This window comes from Neolamprologus brichardi, chromosome 15, assembly GCF_056152115.1.
Source record: "Neolamprologus brichardi isolate AB-2024 chromosome 15, ASM5615211v1, whole genome shotgun sequence".
Taxonomy (NCBI): domain Eukaryota; kingdom Metazoa; phylum Chordata; class Actinopteri; order Cichliformes; family Cichlidae; genus Neolamprologus; species Neolamprologus brichardi.
In genome coordinates this window covers 718,973-736,936 of record NC_142118.1, presented here as the reverse complement: position 1 = coordinate 736,936, position 17,964 = coordinate 718,973, and the positions used below count along the sequence as shown (strand labels likewise).

The following is a 17,964-nucleotide window of genomic DNA, read 5'->3' as shown; positions in this document are numbered from 1 at the left end:
GTGTGTGTGTGTGTGTGTGTGTGTGTGTGTGTGTGTGTGTGTGTGTGTGCAGACAAGGGTGCTAAGGAGGAGAGGGCACTTCAGGTTCACAGGGTCAAGTAATGTCTGTCTGAGGCACATATGTAGCTGCAGAGGACACACCGTGGGAGGACAGTGTTCCAATTTAAGAGAAATTAGTGTCCAGATAAAGACAGCAACGGTCATTTATTCAACTTAACCAAAAAAGCTCTTCAGCACTTCAAATACGACAAGTTTCTTCTTCTCCACAGTGTTCTTCTTTTCAAGGGAAACATCACAGATTTCAAGTTTGGCTTTCAAAATCAAGTAAAAGCAAAATATAAGCACATAAAACAATCACGTGATTGTCTTGTCACTTAAATACGCAGCAAGTAACGGAATTTAAAAAAATCCTCCTTCTGGCCACATCAAACATAACTGCGGTGAAATTACACCTCCGCAGCACGGATGGCCCTCAAGTCTTAATTGTTGCTGTTTGAAGTATGGCCACTCAGATATCCTGTTTAGGATGGGGCTGTATTGTCGCACCTTTGTTCTGATAAGGGTCCCTGCCCCCATCGACAAAGTGCGAAAGACGGGGAGGACCCGCAACAATATAAGGACCCGAGGAGTGTCAGAGGGACACACTCTGTATCTCCTGCGCTGCTGTGCTGCCGTCTGTCACACTGAAGTTTCCTTCTCTCTCTCTCTCGTCATGGATTTCCTTCGGGCTTGTGTCCTTTTCGCCGCTCTCTCCGGTCTCGTTAAGGCTTTTACGCATCAGGATATGAAGGACGCGCTGCTACAGAAGCTTGGGATGGATGAAGTTCCTAGAATCCATAAAAGGGATGTGGAAAATCTGGTGATTCCGGCGCATATAAGAAATAAGTACACGAGCATGCTGAAGATGCACCACAGCAGGAGGCGCAGATCTTTGCCGAGTCTCGCGGGCATCCTGAAAGGAATCCCCGGCACTGCAGGTAGGCACTTTTTAAATGTTTAACAAATGGAGCATGCAGATTGAAAAAAAGTTTTGCTGTAGAGTATTTTACGTGCATAATAGCTGCAACACCCAGTGCACTTTTACGCACCAGTGTATATTCATGAAAAAGTCATTTTAACCTTCGCAAGAGGCGAAATTGACCAAAAAGCTGGAAACTGTTTGTGTGTTAGATATTTCCGGGGAGTACGTCTACTCTGACACCACTCGGCAACGCGTGATGTTCGACATGGAGGCGAGAATCCCGGATAATAGTGAGGTGACCATGGCCGAGCTGAAGCTCTACCAGCGGGCTTCTCACCACAAACGATTCACGGTGGAGCGGAAGAGCCACCGGCCCGTCAGCAACGCCAGGGTCAGCGTCTACTGGGTGGAGGTGCTGCCCAACGGATCCAACCGGACGTCGCTGGTAGATTCGCGGTAAGGGATCCGTTAAATTAACCCCCCCCCCCTCCCACCAATCAACTTGCTATCTTAATTAAAAGACAGCGGTATTCTTCTGTAGTTATCAGTCGGAGCTCACTTTAATGAATTGCCCCCATCGCGTTTACAGGTTGATCCCCATTCACGAGACGGGCTGGAAGAGCTTTGATGTCACGCAGGCGGTGCACTATTGGTCCAAGACACAGCAGAAGACACCTATGCACCTGGAGGTGTGGATCGAGGGCGAGAGACCTGGCAGTTATGCGGCAGAGATAGCCAAGAGTGTCCGCTTTACCACCCAGGAGCAGACGGACAACACCTTGGGGAAGCCCGAGCTCGTCCTCTACACACTCAACCTGGAAGAGTACGGGTAAGGGCGCGAAATACAGGATATTGTGTCAGTGTGACAATTAACCCTGCGCTGCTTTTACCTGTCAGCATTTGCATTCGCTAATAGAAGTGTTGCGTGGTGGCAAAGGGGCGTAGGTGCTTCAGAGAAATCTAGCAGCAAATTACAGACTGTTACTGAAGAGCACCATGCGCTCTATCAGGGATGATCCAAAGTCATTTGAAGTAATATCACTGAAAACACAAATCAATCTTTAAATCGACCGCTGCATAGCAAGCAGGGGTGTAGCTAAGAAATTTGGGGCCTTTGACAGCTTTTGGGGCACCTGACCCACCCCAGCAACACTGCTAATGCTGGCAGCTGTCAGCTAACTTTCCTTGTTTTCGTCCTCAGCTCTCGCGGTGACTGCGACAACCAAAACAAAGACACCTGCTGCAGAGAGGAGTACTTCATCAACTTCCGCGCACTGACATGGACGCAGTACTGGATCATTGAGCCGGCGGGGTACCAGGCTTTCAGGTGCACCGGTGGCTGCAAGCAGCCCAAGCGCAACTTCGGGTACGGCGAGCGGCGGTGCACAGTGTCCGAGAGTGCGCCGTTACCCATCATGTACCTGGTGAAGAAAGGGGACTACACCGAGATAGAGGTGGCTGAATTTCCCAATATGATCGTAGAGAGGTGCGCGTGCACTTTGGACAACATCTCGATAGTATGAAGTCACGGGAATCCAGACTGGGGGCGGGGATGAGTACACGCGTGGTGTTGTTTTCAATGAAGTGTTGATTTATTTAATGCACACCTAAGACTTTATATTTAAAAGGACATTTACCCGGAGTTCCACACACACCTGCCTAAACTCCATCTACAAGCACTTTGATATATTTTGTACATTTTGATATTGTTTTTTCTGTTTTTATACTTGAATGTGTGCGAGCTGCGTCGAGTCGTTCAAATTCTGTTTGATGTGTTATATTTTCCACCTGTAAATAATATGAACGAGTTTATGTTTAGAAAATTAAAATATTTTGTCTCAGCTGGTCGCTCCTCCTCCTCCCTGCTGTCTCTCTGGCTCCATTCACATTCATGATCACATTCAAATGTAGTTACATACAGCTGCCTGTGTCTTTCGCCTTGTTGTTTGCACTTATAGGAAGTTGTAATGCAGAGCAAATAATTTGCCTAATGACTTATAACACCTGTTACACTGAGGCCACACTGTCATGGAGGTCAAATGAGCTTTATTTGCAGTGGGAAGGAGCTACGTGGGCGCTTACAGAGAAACATGAAGTCTATTCACATGAAGCGGCTCCTCGTGCGTTTACACCAGGCTTAGAGGGCCAAACATTACTAATCAGAGCCAACAGCTAATGCACTGTTTGCTGTCTGACTGGGAGGTCTTGTCATTCGCTAATATGCTGCTGATGTGGGTAAACATGCTGCAAAGACAAGCAGCTGTCTGTGTGAATATCTATCGGGTGGTAGAGGAAAGAGAGCAGAATGTCAGAAAGACCACACATGCTCCACATGTGCATATAAACATGTTTAATGCCCCAGTAAGTTTAATAGTACGTATGCAGTATCGGCCTTACCTCTGTCAGTCTTTTTCTGGGCCGGATTACTCAGTCAGCAGTTATCGGGACATTTAGTGGCGCTTTATGATGCGGTCCTTCACCAATGGTGCCATTCTGCTGGAATTAAATGTCACTTTAAATGATGACATAACCACATTTACTTAAAAGTCCTTCCCAGTAGATACGGGGGAAACAATTCAACCTTTTACAAAAAAAAAAGTAATTTTATACAGTGAACTTTACAGGAGACACGTTTCACACTGTGAGTCGTTCTAAGTAATTTTAAGCAGTGGTGGCTTAACCTTTCACATTCACATACATGCTGGTGAGTCTGGGGGAGATTTTTTTCTTGCTGGAGGTTTGCAGTTTCTGACGCTCGTGTTTTGCAGCTCAGGACAGATGTCAGATGTCTTGCTTGTCATTTATTGCAGATGTTGTCTACTTGTAATCACTAAGAAGACTTTGTCAGCACAAAGGTACATCCTACACTAAAACAGGAGCTTTTGGCCAGCACGGGTAAACTTTATGATTGGTGTAACCCAGGGGTGGGGAACTCCAGGCCTCGAGGGTCCCGGTGTCCCGCAGGTTTTAGACGTGTCAGCTGATTTAAATGGCTAAATGAGCTCCTCAACATGATTTGAAGTTCTCCAGAGACCTGATAATGACCTCATCATTTGATTCAATTCAAAGTATATATATATATATTTTATATATATAAATATATATATTTTTATATTTTTATTTTTTATATATTTTTTATATATATATTTTTAATATATAAATATATAGTATATATTTATATATATATATATATATATATATATATATATAAATATATAGTATATATTTATATATGTATATATATATATAAAAAATATACATATACATATATATATGTATATTTTATATATATATATATATATATATATATATAATATACATATATATATATACATATACATAAATACATACATAAATACATACATAAATATGTATAAATATATACATATACATATATATATGTATATTTATATATATATATATATATATATATATATATATATATATATATATATACATATATATATATAAAATATACATATATATATGTATATTTTATATATATATATATAAATATACATATATATATGTATTCTGGGTGTCTCTCATCAACTAGCAGCTGGTTCATTGGTGCTGCCCGATGCTCGTGGAGTGCAGTCAGCTTCTTCAGCCAGTAGGCGTGAACCATGTCGGGCCCTGGTGCTGTCCAACTCTTCATACTGTGATGGTTACTGGACCCTGTTCAGGGAGGTCGCTATGGTCTGCCCTCAGATCCAGTAGCCACTGAGCATTGCCGTTATGGGTTGTGTCCTTCTCCCATATGCTCTTCCAGTATTCCTCAGTCTCCAGCCTTGGTGGTGCTGTTCTCATATTGTTCCCTGCCACTGAGAGGACACCTTGGCTGGTTCTGTGGAGAACAGCTGGTTTGGGGATGTTGCAGACAACACTGGGCCACATTCAAGCCCATAGCACAAGTCACCATCAAGTGTGGGATCTACCAAGGAGATGCTCTGTCCCCACTGCTGTTCTGCATAGGCCTGAACCCCTCAGTGAGGTCAGTGACCAGACTGGCTATGGATACCGACTACTGAGCAGCTGTCAGCCACTTCCTGTACATGGATGACATCAAGCTGTATGACAAGACTGAACGAGACATCGATTCACTGATCCACACCACCAGGATCTACAGCAATGACATCAGGATGTCGTTCGGGCTGGAGAAGTGTAGTCACCAGAAAAGCTGCAACCACCAAGAACCTGCAGAGGGTCAGGCAAGTCCTGAGGAGTCAGCTGAACGGGAAGAACAAGATTCGGGCCATCAACACCTACGCCCTGCCCGTGATCAGGTACCCTGCTGGGGTAATAAGCTGGCTGAAGGAGGAGATCGAAGCTCCTGACCGTGCATGGAGGGTTTCACCCCAAGTCCAGCACCCTGAGGCTGTACGCTGAGTGAAGGAAGGAGGCCGGGGACTGGTGAGTGTCAGCACCACAGTCCAGGATGAGACAACAAACATTCACGAATACGTCACGAAGATGGCCCCAACTGACCGCGTGCTCAGTGAATACCTGACAGGCAAATGGTGGTAGACAAGCAGAAGAAGACGGCCGTAGTGATCGATGCAGCGGTTCCCAATGACAGCAACATCAGGAAGAAGGAACACGAGAAGCTGGAGAGGATGTGGAGGGTGAAGTAAGTCAGGTTTATTTCTTAAGTGCTTTTCGTAGACAGGCGGTCACAAAGGTTAAAATAAAGAAAACAGTAAGTAATAAAATAGACAATATAAAGTGTTGATTAACACAAGGCCTGTTTAAACAATAAAGTTTCCACAGAGTCAACCAAACGTAAACCACAGACTGAAAGGCTCCGCCCCCTTTCGTCTTCAGTCGTGTACGGGAACCAACAAACTCTGAGCCTGTGAGACAACGAGCAGCAGTGAATTTTAAAAGAAGCTTGGATAAATAATCTGGGGCCATTTAGTGCTTTGTAAGTTAAAACAAGAATTTTAGAACAAATTCTAAAATCTGTTGGGAGCCAAAGAAAAGAACATAAAATGGGAGTGATGTGAGCTCGCTTGCTAGAACGTGTTAGTCGCCTGGCCGCACAGCTTGGAGGCGAGAAAGACATGATTTGTCCAAGCTGGTAAACAAGGCATTACAATAATCTGAGGTACGGTGGCTCCAGCAGATCCCGGGAACAACATCGGAGATCTCTGTCCAGAAGAGCGCAGTCCTGGGAACAGCTGAGATGCTGCAGGACCCTCAGGCTCCCAGGCCTCTGGTAGAGGACCAGAGCTTGGAGGAGAGACCGGCCGCAGGCGCGAGCAGGGATTTTTTTTCTTTATCTCTAAAGAAACATGGAAACATTTTACAGGAACTGTAAAAAAACACACGCTCACTGCACACCAGCTTCTTTAACTTTAATAGAGACAAAAAAAAAAATACAATCCCAATTTTTCAAACACAAATATTAAAAACTGTCAGATAGAAAAGACAACAAATCTGAAAAAGCTCAGAGCTTTTGCACTGTTGGTTTAATAAAAGACCTGATATACAACCTGCAACACAAAGCGATAAAAATATAGTGTCTGTTGTATTATAGATTATACGGTAAACCCAAAGCTTGCATTCTGCTAGATGTTATGTATCCAGTATAATAAAAAAAGGTCACAAACTCTCCACATTTAAATAGTTCATCACACAGCAGTACGCGGCAAACTAATACTTTCTTTATCACAACACATTTATTAATTCATGAACATTCGTGCATGGCTGGATTAGTGATGCATTTAGTATTTACACGTTTATTAAATAAGACGGGCAAACGAAACAAAACCTAAAGAAACTGTTGATCAGATCTAGTGTCAAACATAATCCGGGGACCAGGTTGACGTGGAGGAACAGTATATGTGGAGCTGCCGTTATTGCTGGGCCGCACAGTCACCAACAAACACCAGAGCAAAAACCAAAACGACGGCGTCAGAGGTGAAAGGTCGGTTGGTTGTCAAACTGTGCAGCCCTTTCTAGGTTTGCTGGTGAAAATGAGCAATCCGGCCTTTTAAAAACCACTTTCTGTGCTAAACTGGCACCATCAAAACTGAAAGAGCGAGGTTCACACGAATCACCAGCACAAGGAAGAAAAGGGAAGTCGTTACCGTGGAGACGTTTGTAACTGGTCAGTGCGCGGCGTTTCTCAGAAGTCTACTGCACTAAAAGGAACCGTTAATCAAGACGATCTAGGAAACAAAACCTCCTGAGAATGAAGCGACGTCAGTGCTCGAACTTTAATGTTTTTAAAAAGCAGAATGTGTGACCAACATGGCTTCCTTCTATCCTTAAAAATGGCTTGGCCAAAACACGTTTTCAAATTAAAAGTACTGAATAGCTGAAGGACCGGGAACAACATATCAAAGACAAGACACTTGAGGTTATTTATTAACTAATGAGGTGTTTAGCAGGGCTGATAGCAAACCAGGCCACGGCCCGTTCAAAGGTCATTTACACACCTTTGAAGCAAATCAAAAATCACGAGCCGAGAAGAAAGTAAAAAAGCCAACGATGTGTTTATTATAGCTCTATGGAGTTTATGTTACAGGATTGATAGTGGGAACAAAAAGAAAAGCTGTAGTTTCACTGCTTCAGTCTGGCTGTTTGACAGTGACGCTAAAGACAGGTACAGGCTAACCAGCTACCAACGCTTCCTGTGGAGAAGCCAAAGTTCCATTCAAATCATCACGTTCCTTAAACCTTTATGCAAACTACGCATTAAAAAAAAAATATTTACAATTTGTAATACAAAAAGAAAAACAAAACAAACCACAGCACAGATAAAATGCACAACCCTGAAAAAAGAAAATCAAAGCCTGCTGGGCTGACTAATCGTTTCTGGTTCCTGAAATTACAAACATCGTTTTTAAAAGCATTTAAAAAGGTGGAGGAGGGTAAAATATACAACAACAACAAAAGATGGCTGAATGAGGATGAACCCACACTGTGTACATCTGTGACGATATATAAAGCTTCAGTCGTGCTGCCTGGTCTCCTCCGATGGAATGTCGTCGCTCCGTGTAGCTTTAGTCTCGTTATCAGTCGTGAGTTTTACGATTAGTAAAAGTGGGCTCTAAAGGAAAGTAAGCAAACGTTGGAGTGGATGATGTTCCGTGGCTAGCGGTGGATCCCGGTGTCGCCCACCAGTCCGTTAGAACAAATGTCTCAGTAATATCCAGGCTGGTACTGCTGGCTCCAGGGCTTCTGGTTCCAGAACTGCACAGAACAGAACATCAACACTGATCAATCCCATAATTCATGTGTAACAACTACAGACGGCAGATTCAAACACTGACCCCTTGCTGCCAGCTCTGGTTGAAGGCCTGGGCTTTATCCATGCCATTCCTGTTGCCTCCATAGTTGCTGTTCTTGTTGCCAAAGTTGCCGCGGCCCCCCCCTCTCTGCTGAAACTGCAGGAAAAACAAAGAAAAAAAATTGATTATGCATCAACGGACGTCAGAGGAGCAATAATTTGATTAAGAGTCATTCTGAAACCAACCTGATGGGGGTGGCCCCTGTTTCCACCACGACCCATGCTAGCTCCGCCTCCTCTGCTCATGTTCCCTCTGTTCACTGGACCGCCTCTGCTCATAGGTCCTCCTCTGTGTCCCATGTTGCCCCTCATCGGGCCGCCCCTGGGGGATCCACCCAGGCTAGGAATGGGGCCGCCACCACGGTTAAAGTTTCCACGATTGGGGAATCCTCCCCTGAAGGCTGGGGGCGGCAGAAAGCCGCGAGGAGGACGGTTGAAACCCCCGCGAGGCCCGGGAGCTGCAGACAGACCAGGGTCAAGGTAAGCTTGAGCATCAACTGTGCTGTTAAGGAGCATTCATTTCCCACCCATCAACCCCACCTCCTCTGAAGTTGCCTCTGTTCTGGAAGCCTCCACGGCTGCCACCTCTCTGCCCCGGCCCGCCACCACGGGAAAACTGGTTCTTGCCTCCACGTCCAGCGCCGCGCTGTCCCCCGCGCTGTTTAGGCGTCGTGCTCCCCTGGTTGGGCTTTTTCTCGGCAGGCAGAGCCGTCTTGCTTTCCTCTTTGTACTGCTCCAGGAGCTTGGCAGCATCGTCTTTCTGCAGCTCGGCGTAGATGACCTCATTGAAGCTCTCGCCCTCCTCGGGCAGAGAGAAGAAGCCTGTAATGGAGCGGAAACGATCAGGGATCCAATAAGAGAAACAGCTGCTGTCCAAGTGTGTGATGGACTGTAACAGGGTAAAGACGACGTTAATGCTTTTACCTTTCATTTTGAGTAAAGCATGCTCAGGCACTTCCTTGCCATCAGTCTCAACTTTCTTCTGGACTCTCTGCTTGTAGTCTTCATCAGACGGGCAGACGACCACAACCTTGCGTTGGAAGCCGGCGAACAAACACATCTTCCTCTTCTGGCCCGGAGCAGACAGGTTGGTCTGCAAAGACAAAGAAGAGGCTCGTTTGATCGATCATCAAACACATGGCTGTGACCACACTCAGCAAGAGCCACTTACATGGTCCAGGATGTAGTTCCTCTTCTTGCGAGCAGCAATCTCAATGAATTTTCCCAAGAAGAGCGGTGCACGCTGGGAAATGGCGGTCAACTTTGTGATGTCCTTGGACTGACGCTTCATGCTGCCGATCTGCACGGAAGAAGAAACGAGCATTTTTCTACCAACAGGGAGAAGCAGCAACTATTTGTGGGACGCTGTAACGTTGGTCTGAGTACTGACCATCATCTTCTCCACAATCGTGTCACTGCCCAGGATGTAGTACTTCCCAGGGTTCTCTTGGATATGCTTATTCACCCACGTGGTCTTCCCTGAGCCCGGCAGACCAACCATCACTATGATCTGGACAACGAGAGGAAATTGAGATCACTATATGGAGAACTTCGATACCGCAGCATTGCACTTTTGCATTCGTGAATGAAAAAACTCTTATACTCACCTCACAGTCAGCCTTGGTCTGCGGCCCTTTGAGTGCACGGACTCGATCGCTGACAGGAATCTGCTGCAGGAAGGTGTAGCCCTGCGGCTGGGGGAAATATGGCGTCTCCAGCTGGCCAAAGTTGAACTCCACAGCGCAGTTGCGGCAGATGACGTGAGGGAAAAGGGCCTGGCCGTTCAGGGAGGCCTTGCCGACTTGGAAAGCGACAGCCGGCTCACCTCCGTTCTTGGAGTAGGACAGCACCACCTCCTCACCTTCAAAGTCCTGCATGAATAGAGCAACACTCCAGCTTTAGTGTGTAACACAGACACATTTGCCTCAGCAGGAAGGGAAAAAGACAAACGTGTCAAACTAATACTCATGATTCTGTTTAACGCTCTTTGCCTCTTCCTACTATTCTTCCAGTTTATCTGCACACAAAGGGGGAAATTTAAAACAATCTCATATCTTACAATAAGACAGCAGATGACATCATTCTCCTCGTAGGTCTCTCCAAACTCCTCGGTCACACAGTTGGTGGTTTTCTTGGCTTTTCCGGAGTAGGCATAGGAATGCTCTTCCTCACCTAAACACATGACATAACACCTCTGGATTAAGACACAGAGTGGAGCTGGTGTGTGAATCGTTTGGCTGGCTCGAGGCCACCAGCGCTGCTGTGACGCAGCCAGAGCTGAAGCCATTTTGTACAAACGTGTCATGAAGCCAACTGGCCACCAGAGGGAGCCCTAGAGACACGACCTTCATGTAAATGGATACACCCAGCACAGTTAGGTTTGTGTTTTAATACAAAGTTCAGCATCTGATGGGCTGAACTGATGTAAATGTTTAACCCAGCGGTGTTCAGCCTGTATGAGTCACAGCAAACAGCTGCTGTCATAAGATGCTGAGTCTTAAATATACAGAGGCCAAAACATTAAAGCACATCAGTAAATCCAGTGATCCTGGGAATGCATTGTGCCATGAGTGAAATGTAAAGTTACAGCGGGCTCCACCAACACTGAGTCAGTGTGGTGTTTACAGAGTTGTGGCATTGCACTGACCCAGCAGCAGCGTGCCCGTTTCCAGGGACCATCCGACTTGGACGTCATGAATCTCCATGTTCTTGCTGGAAATATGCTTCACTGGAATCTTCTCAGTGATCTGCACACACAGAAAAGCTTTAGCACTCGTTTCACTGACCTCACTGAGACTAGTGTGCCTTTAGCACACACAGCATTCAGAGATTTGTGCAAGATGTGAGCATCATTACCGTACCTTCATCTCAAAGCAGGCTTTGCCTTTGTTCACACCGTATGTAGCCTTTCCCCCGGACCACAGGTAAGCAAAGCTCTCCATTGTGAGAGACGAGGCGCTGTAGCGGTCCCGCGACACCTTAAAGTGCAGGTCAGAGTTGTCTAAACGGGCAGAAAAAGTACAAATTGAGACATGACTCAAGACAAGACGGTACACATTTATACATCCTGAGGATGGAGGGACTGGTGAGCTAGATCACCTCTGCTGCCGTCATTAGTAGGTAGCAGAAAACGAGTCAGGTAAAGTAACACTCGTTTTACTAACCACACAGCTGTTGGTTAACTCAACATCTGGGGAGGAAAAACCCAAATGTTTTGATGACTACACCAGCACTGATGTACAGGTCGTGCTTCAGGACAATACTGTGAATACTACAACCACCACGGAGAAGACAACTGGCCCATTATAAGACTTTAGGAAATGAACACTGGCATATGGGCTGTGCCAGCGTTACCTGGCAACGCCACAACTCAGAGCAACGCGTAAGAAAGCTGAGGCGGCGTGTGCCTGCCATGTTATGCACGATTCAGTTATGCTGAAAACGTGACATTGAAGTTAATCAAATATAATGCAATACTTCAAAAACACATGTCTACATCTGTCCGTTAGAACAGGCTCAATTCTGTTTCTAAGGAGTCGTTTACAGAAGGAAGCTGACAATCTAAAAAACATCCTGTACAAAAGTAGCAAACATACAGCTATCCAGGCAGACTTTTGTGTCATCGTTATCTTCGTCTTCTTCCTCCAACGGGGGAACAGGTGACTTGGACGAGGCACTGAAAACAGATACCAAGAGTCAGTATAAGAAGGTTTGCGTCACTTTAACTGCATGGAAAATATAGATGCCTTGGGTACCACTTGGTGAAGAATATTTTAGGTAGACAGAAGAGAAGAAACAGACAGAGGGGAAAGCAAATAACTGAGCGAGCCTCCAGACTTTCTGGATGTTGGCTGTATTGTAGGCCTCAGCAGACACTTACCTTGCAGAATCCAGCGAAATCTAAAATGTGAAAGATACACAGAGAGAAGCACGTCCACCTGTTCTAGTATGCAAGGCTATGTGAGAGTCAAAGTGATAAACTACAAGCAGACCTCTCCACTGTCAGATAAGTGCGTGTTTGTGCCTCCAGAACTGATATGGGGCAAGTTATATTTAACCTCCCCGTGTTGACTTCTAGATGAAAAGGTCACCACTAACCTTTGACTGTGTCGCTAAGCAGAATACATTGAAAGCATGTTTTAAGAGAAATCAGTGTAGTCAAAACTACAGCAACTTACCAACTCTGTAGTTCAGGAATCTCTAAATATTAAGGATGATGCTTTAGCATCACTTCACCTGACATCATCCAACTATGGTGCAACTCCTAATCGTTTAGGAGAAGGAAACCACTGCGGGGCTCATCACTGCTTTCTTATCTACAGCTCGATGTGTCACAACTGTCCCCAAAGAGCCCAGAATGCCGTACAAACAGCTGCCGTGGGGAGATTTACGGTGCTGGTGGACAACACAGTGCCTGAGGTGGAACATAGAGCTAAGCTCTGAAGGTTTAACTGGGGGTGAAAAGGCAAATACTGGACATTTGGAAAAAAATGGACGCTTGCACTAAAGCAGTTGGCTGTTCAGGGAAAAGTGATGGAGCAGCAATACTTCGGTGTGCTAATAGTTCTGCCGCCCTGGCCTAAACATTTATGACGAGGGTTCTCCCAAAATAATAATTTTTAAAAAGTTATTCCATTATATGGCTGTTGATCCTCAGTGCATCGACATCGCAATGAAAACAAAACACTGACCAGGATACACACACACACCCCATGCATGATGTCACCTAGCAGGGGTAGAAAGAACCTTGCAAATGCACACACACCCACACCATGAAAACAGACACACACAGGACATGATACATGAGACAGAAATAGCATTTCGACATCATACAACCAGTGAAATAAAAAACAAAACGAAAAAAAAGAATAGACCACTGCGAGGCGTAACGATGGACGGTCAATAGCGAGCTTCTCCGTGGACGTTCCAAACAGACGTTGGAGGCTTTCTTTCTTTTCTTTTTTTTTTTTGCTACCCTGCGGCAGTGGACCCCTTCTTCCACAAATCCGAGCTAGTTTCTCCCCACCCACCCACCCGCCCATCATCCACTGAAAATTGCACATCTGCTACGTTGCTCTGGGTTCCCCTTTGAGCAGCCTTGTTTCACCTTGGGGACACAACAGGCTTTCCAAAACAGTACTTGGCATAAGGAACAGGTGTGAGAATTCATAGAGACTTGATAGATGCACTTCTGCTACAGAATGCAGTCGATTAAAGAAACAGTGTGAGTGGGCACTGTAAAAAGGTAAATGGTAAGGTTCTTTAAGTAGTCAGGGATGACCCTCAAAGCATGTGTGTGAAAATAATGTTACAAGTAGTATAATACTTGAAAAAAATGAGGGTTTTCCTCTTGCTAGTTATGTGCATTGGCACTTAAAGCCAATACAATTCAACAAAGCTATAGATGGCGCTTCAGGGATGCTGAAGGCCATTTTCGCTCTGTCCCATCCTTACCAGCTGTATTTGTTCTCTTCAATAAATTCAAAGTAGCCCCTTCCATGTTCCTCCCGGCGTCTCTTAACACCCTTCTTATTCTTCTGATCAGCATTCGTGTCTTTGTCCGCATCCCCTTTGAAAATAGAACAAAGATATAGAATGAGGTGCTCCTTTTTCTGGGAGAGAGAGGTCGGACTGGCAGTGGGGTTCTGGCCCACAAAGCCCGTTCATTAGTTACATTGTGTGTCGACCATTATCATTTGTATTAAGGTTACTTGGAGGAAACACCTCATCGTTACACTTAAAACAAGACAATCATACTGTGGTAACTGTAACAGCTTTGAAAGACCAGGTAGTAATTACAATATAAGCTGGCCCGTATAAACATTGTGAATGGGGCTGGATAAACAAGTCTCTAATAAGTAAAGTGTTACTATCCTGCAGTAAAAGGCTTAAAAGATACTGCTTTTGATACAAATCTATTTCTATTAAAAGGAGGGCAAATCTACTGCTGCCAGGGACAAATGCATCATGCAGGGAAACGGGAAAGCCTACTTAGACCTTAATTTACACCCCCCTCCCCGAGACACTGCACTGAATTGCCTAGATTCATAATTTCTATGACCATCCAACGCTATCTATAAAAAACACGGGGAAAAAAACTACCCACGTCCTACCTAAACAAGCAGTGCGGCGCCCTTCTTTTTCTCAGCACATCTTGGGATTAGCTAATTCAGATGTTCCCGGCAACCTTTAAAGGCAAACGCCACGACCCTAAAACACGATGTCAGTACAATTAAGGCGGAAAGGGTGGCAAGACAGCCCACTGCGGTGGCCATTTCTAACATTGTGTTTTCACGTCGATCCATTCTAAAATGGGATGTGAACGCAAATGTTCTCCAACGCCCCCAGCTGGAACAACGGGAACCTCTGAATTAGCTAACCGGTTGAACAGCTAGTTGGCGCTGCACAACAGACACAAAGAAACTGACGCTAGCTGGCAAGCTAACACGCTAACCAAACCGAAACTTAAATCCAGACTAAGCTAAATTCGGTAGCAGATTTCTTAATAGAGCCGCTTTAGTAATTTTAGTCGACGTTTCTCAATGTGACGCTAAAGGTATCTTTAGTAGGCTGGAGTGTGGCTACTTAAGGTCACGACACGATTGCTAACCAAGCTGCAGACCGGTGCTAACGCTGGCTAGCTTAGTAGTGAGGTCACGCTCTCTCTCTCAACATGGACGCTCTGCTGTGCGGTAGCGCATTCAAATTTAATAATTTCCTCACCGCTAGCGCTTTCTCAAAAAAACCCGACACATCCAACCAGCCGCATTTACATAAGCGATTCTGTCGACTCACCCTCGGCAGCCTGCTCTCCCGGCTCACCGTCTTCCGTATCTATTTTCTCCATGTCGTCCACGTCTCCCTTGAGCATGGGGTCCATCTCATCGTCCTCGTCTCCTTCCTCTTCTCCCTCGCCCATTTCTTCGTCCACGGCAACGCCATTGCCGTCGCCCCCACTCTCCGGCTCTTCCTCCTCGTTGGCCTCCATGCTTTCTTCAATGGGGCCTTCTCCCTCCCCTTCTCCTTCTTCCTCCTCTGCCATACCTTCTTGGTCGGCGGCCTGCTCGAAACCGTCATCCGCCTCAGCTGCCTGCTCCTGCGGAGAAGCGAGGGCCTCCTCGTCCAGCGCGGCCTGCAGGCGGTCCATCAGCTCGGCCTTCAGCCCCTTGTCCGAAAGATTACGCTTTTTCAGCTCGTCTTTGAGCTCGTTAACTTTAAGCTTTTTGACGTTAATTGTGCTCATGGTGAATGTTTGACGGCGAACGCGCTAAAATAAGACGGGAAATAAATAAATGGACGCCCTTTGTTAACGGATGTAGCTCAAAACTGCGCCAAACGGCACCCGCTGTACAACCAATCCTTTGCAGGCACAGAGCTGCGCGAGCCTGCTGTGTGGGGGAGGAGTCGTTTCCTACCGTAACTGCCCAGAGAGAGGCGCAGCTTGGTTATGTAGCCTGTGGCCATCTGTCACTGCAGCTAAACGTTCCTTTCAGAAACCATTGTTGTGGAAAAGCGGGACAGATAGTACACCAAAAGATGGTTCCAGTAAAAAGCGCGAACGTTATTAATAAGTTTATCATTTTTTAACAAAACGCATTTTACAGAGGGCTGTTTAACTAGGTAGTGAGTTTAAGACAGGTCAGGACAGTAGAATAAAGGCACACATGTTGCGTAATGTGCAACGCTAATAATCAATATCGGTAAGCTAGAAACAATGCAGTACAAAGATCTCTCTCTTCTCGCCCCTTTTTCAATTTGATAAAATCCAAGAAGAGGCACAAATGTGATATCGTTTACGCCGACACGTCTTTCTGAATACGCGCTCTCTCCCGTGTAACGAAAACAGCTGTTTAAAAATTCCCTTTTGTCATATCTGTCAATTGTAGAGTTTTCAGAGTTGATGTTGAAAATGTCCATGCACTTCTAAACAACACATAACTCCGTGGACTCTTCTGGAAAGCACTTTGGTGATTTGCCAACTCTTTGTTAAACTCATTTAAAGCAGCGCACACTGATTTCACATAAAGAGCTTCAGTGGCCGCAAAGCTCAGCCTTGGTTACGTCATCGGAGTTACCTTAGGTTTGAGATGTTTTTGCGATAGAAAGTCACATCCAAACTTTTAAATTCTCTTTGTTTTCAGTCTAAAGACCTAAGATGACGTACCTCTGTTTTGATACCTGGCATTGTCAAACTGTGAAGGGCATTACAGTTAATATCACTAATAAATGGTAAACTGATATTTTTCAAAATGAAAGAAAACTAAATCGTGCCTACGAGTCAAATAATAATTAGTTTAAAAAATTGTATCTGGATTAACCTAATGAGTCAGAGGGGCAAGTTAAAATAAGACACGGAGAATAACCGCTGTCAAAATAAAACAGGAAACAACGAAGCAAGGAATCACAAACCGATAAGAAGACTGAACAACACACAGCAGGATACAGGGAAGGCTCGATTAACTTAGCGATTTGAATCTAAACTCTACTGAACACCAACAGAGACCAGATAACAAAACGTAACAAGACTAAACAGCCTCCAATACCAGAACTAAGAGCTCCAAATACCCAAATGCTGAATGCTTACAATGCCACACAATGCCATATCTACCACAACACACATTTATATGTAAAATTAATGAAAAATAACAAAATTACTGTAACTGTATTTTGTAGTTTTCAGAATTGTGCACATAGTTCATCTGGAAAAGTCATGACTGTACGACTGAAAAACTTTAGTTTTTGCACATACAGCTTTTTAGATCTTGGTGATCACTGAAATTAAAGTTCATGCAAATAACACTTCAAAACAATTGTCCTTCTGGATCTTCCAGAGGGAATTAGCTTTTCAAGTCCTTGGGTTTCTAACCCGATTGGTTACATTTAAAAAGGTAGTTTGTGTTGACATTTGAGCAGTTTAGATGGAGACGCTCATTATTAATACAGGGTGAGCCGTTTGTATGGATACACCGTAATAACATGGGAATGGTTGGTGATATTAACGTCCTGTTTGTGGCACATTAGTATATGTGAGGGGCAAACTCCTCAAGATGGGTGGTGACCACGGTGGCCATGTGGAAGTCGGCCATCTTGGATACAACTTTTGTTTTTTCAATAGGAAGAGGGCCATGTGACACATCAAACTTATTGGTAATGTCACAAGAAAAACAATGGTGTGCTTGGTTTCAATGTAACTTTATTCTTTCATGAGTTATTTACAAGTTTCTCTTTGTTCACAGCCATTGACATGTCGAAGTTAACACGTGAAGAGCGGATCGAAATCGTGTTGATATCTGGTGAACGCAGTAACCGGGTCACTGCAGCAGATTTCAATGCAAGACACGCTACGAGACCACCCATCTCCCATGCTACAGTCAGCAAACTGCTTGATAAGTTTCGTGAAACTGGTTCAGTGTTGGATTTGCCAAAATGTGGACGCAAGAAAACTGTCACTAATGAAGAAACATCAGTGGCTGTTTCACAGTGGGAAGGAAAAATCCTCTTTTAACAGGAAGAAACCTCCGGCACAGCCTGGCTCAGGGAGGGGCGCTACTTTTAAATACTCTATGTCAGCGGTCTCCAACCTTTTTTGCGCCACGGACCGGTTTATGCCCGACAATATTTTCATGGACCGGCCTTTAAGGTGTCGCGGATAAATACAACAAAATAAAACTAGTACCGGTACTGAAAAAAAGAAGATTTATTCATA

General features: G+C 44.9%; 2 protein-coding genes across 2 annotated transcripts; one reads left to right on the top strand and one right to left on the bottom strand.

The window, feature by feature from the left end:
- Window positions 1–526: 526 nt before the first annotated feature.
- lft1 (lefty1) lies at window positions 527–2,484 on the top strand. The gene is made up of 4 exons (XM_006792953.3): window positions 527–977; window positions 1,171–1,417; window positions 1,551–1,790; window positions 2,163–2,484. Exons 1-4 carry the CDS (start codon window positions 527–529, stop codon window positions 2,482–2,484), a joined length of 1,260 nt encoding a protein of 419 aa, XP_006793016.3.
- Window positions 2,485–6,303: 3,819 nt separating this feature from the next.
- Window positions 6,304–15,656, bottom strand: hnrnpub (heterogeneous nuclear ribonucleoprotein Ub). The gene is made up of 14 exons (XM_006792952.3): window positions 15,054–15,656; window positions 13,713–13,827; window positions 11,855–11,934; window positions 11,120–11,259; window positions 10,906–11,005; window positions 10,318–10,430; window positions 9,866–10,129; window positions 9,649–9,768; window positions 9,430–9,558; window positions 9,183–9,351; window positions 8,799–9,080; window positions 8,445–8,716; window positions 8,242–8,355; window positions 6,304–8,161 (listed from the first exon to the last, which is right to left on the bottom strand). The coding sequence occupies exons 1-14, from the start codon at window positions 15,499–15,501 to the stop codon at window positions 8,111–8,113; spliced, it is 2,397 nt and encodes a 798-aa protein (XP_006793015.2). The 5' UTR covers window positions 15,502–15,656; the 3' UTR covers window positions 6,304–8,110.
- Window positions 15,657–17,964: the final 2,308 nt, after the last annotated feature.

Excerpts from the sequence above, each read along its gene's own strand:
- lft1 (XM_006792953.3), top strand. The coding sequence starts at position 527 with ATGGGGCTGTATTGTCGCACCTTTGTTCTGATAAGGGTCCCTGCCCCC. Across the intron at positions 1,418-1,550 it reads ACGTCGCTGGTAGATTCGCG|GTTGATCCCCATTCACGAGA; the intron begins GTAAGGGATCCG and ends TCGCGTTTACAG. Across the intron at positions 1,791-2,162 it reads CTCAACCTGGAAGAGTACGG|CTCTCGCGGTGACTGCGACA; the intron begins GTAAGGGCGCGA and ends TTTCGTCCTCAG.
- hnrnpub (XM_006792952.3), bottom strand. The coding sequence starts at position 15,501 with ATGAGCACAATTAACGTCAAAAAGCTTAAAGTTAACGAGCTCAAAGAC. Across the intron at positions 10,130-10,317 it reads ATGTCATCTGCTGTCTTATT|GACTTTGAAGGTGAGGAGGT; the intron begins GTAAGATATGAG and ends CTATTCATGCAG. Across the intron at positions 9,352-9,429 it reads GGAACTACATCCTGGACCAT|ACCAACCTGTCTGCTCCGGG; the intron begins GTAAGTGGCTCT and ends TTGTCTTTGCAG.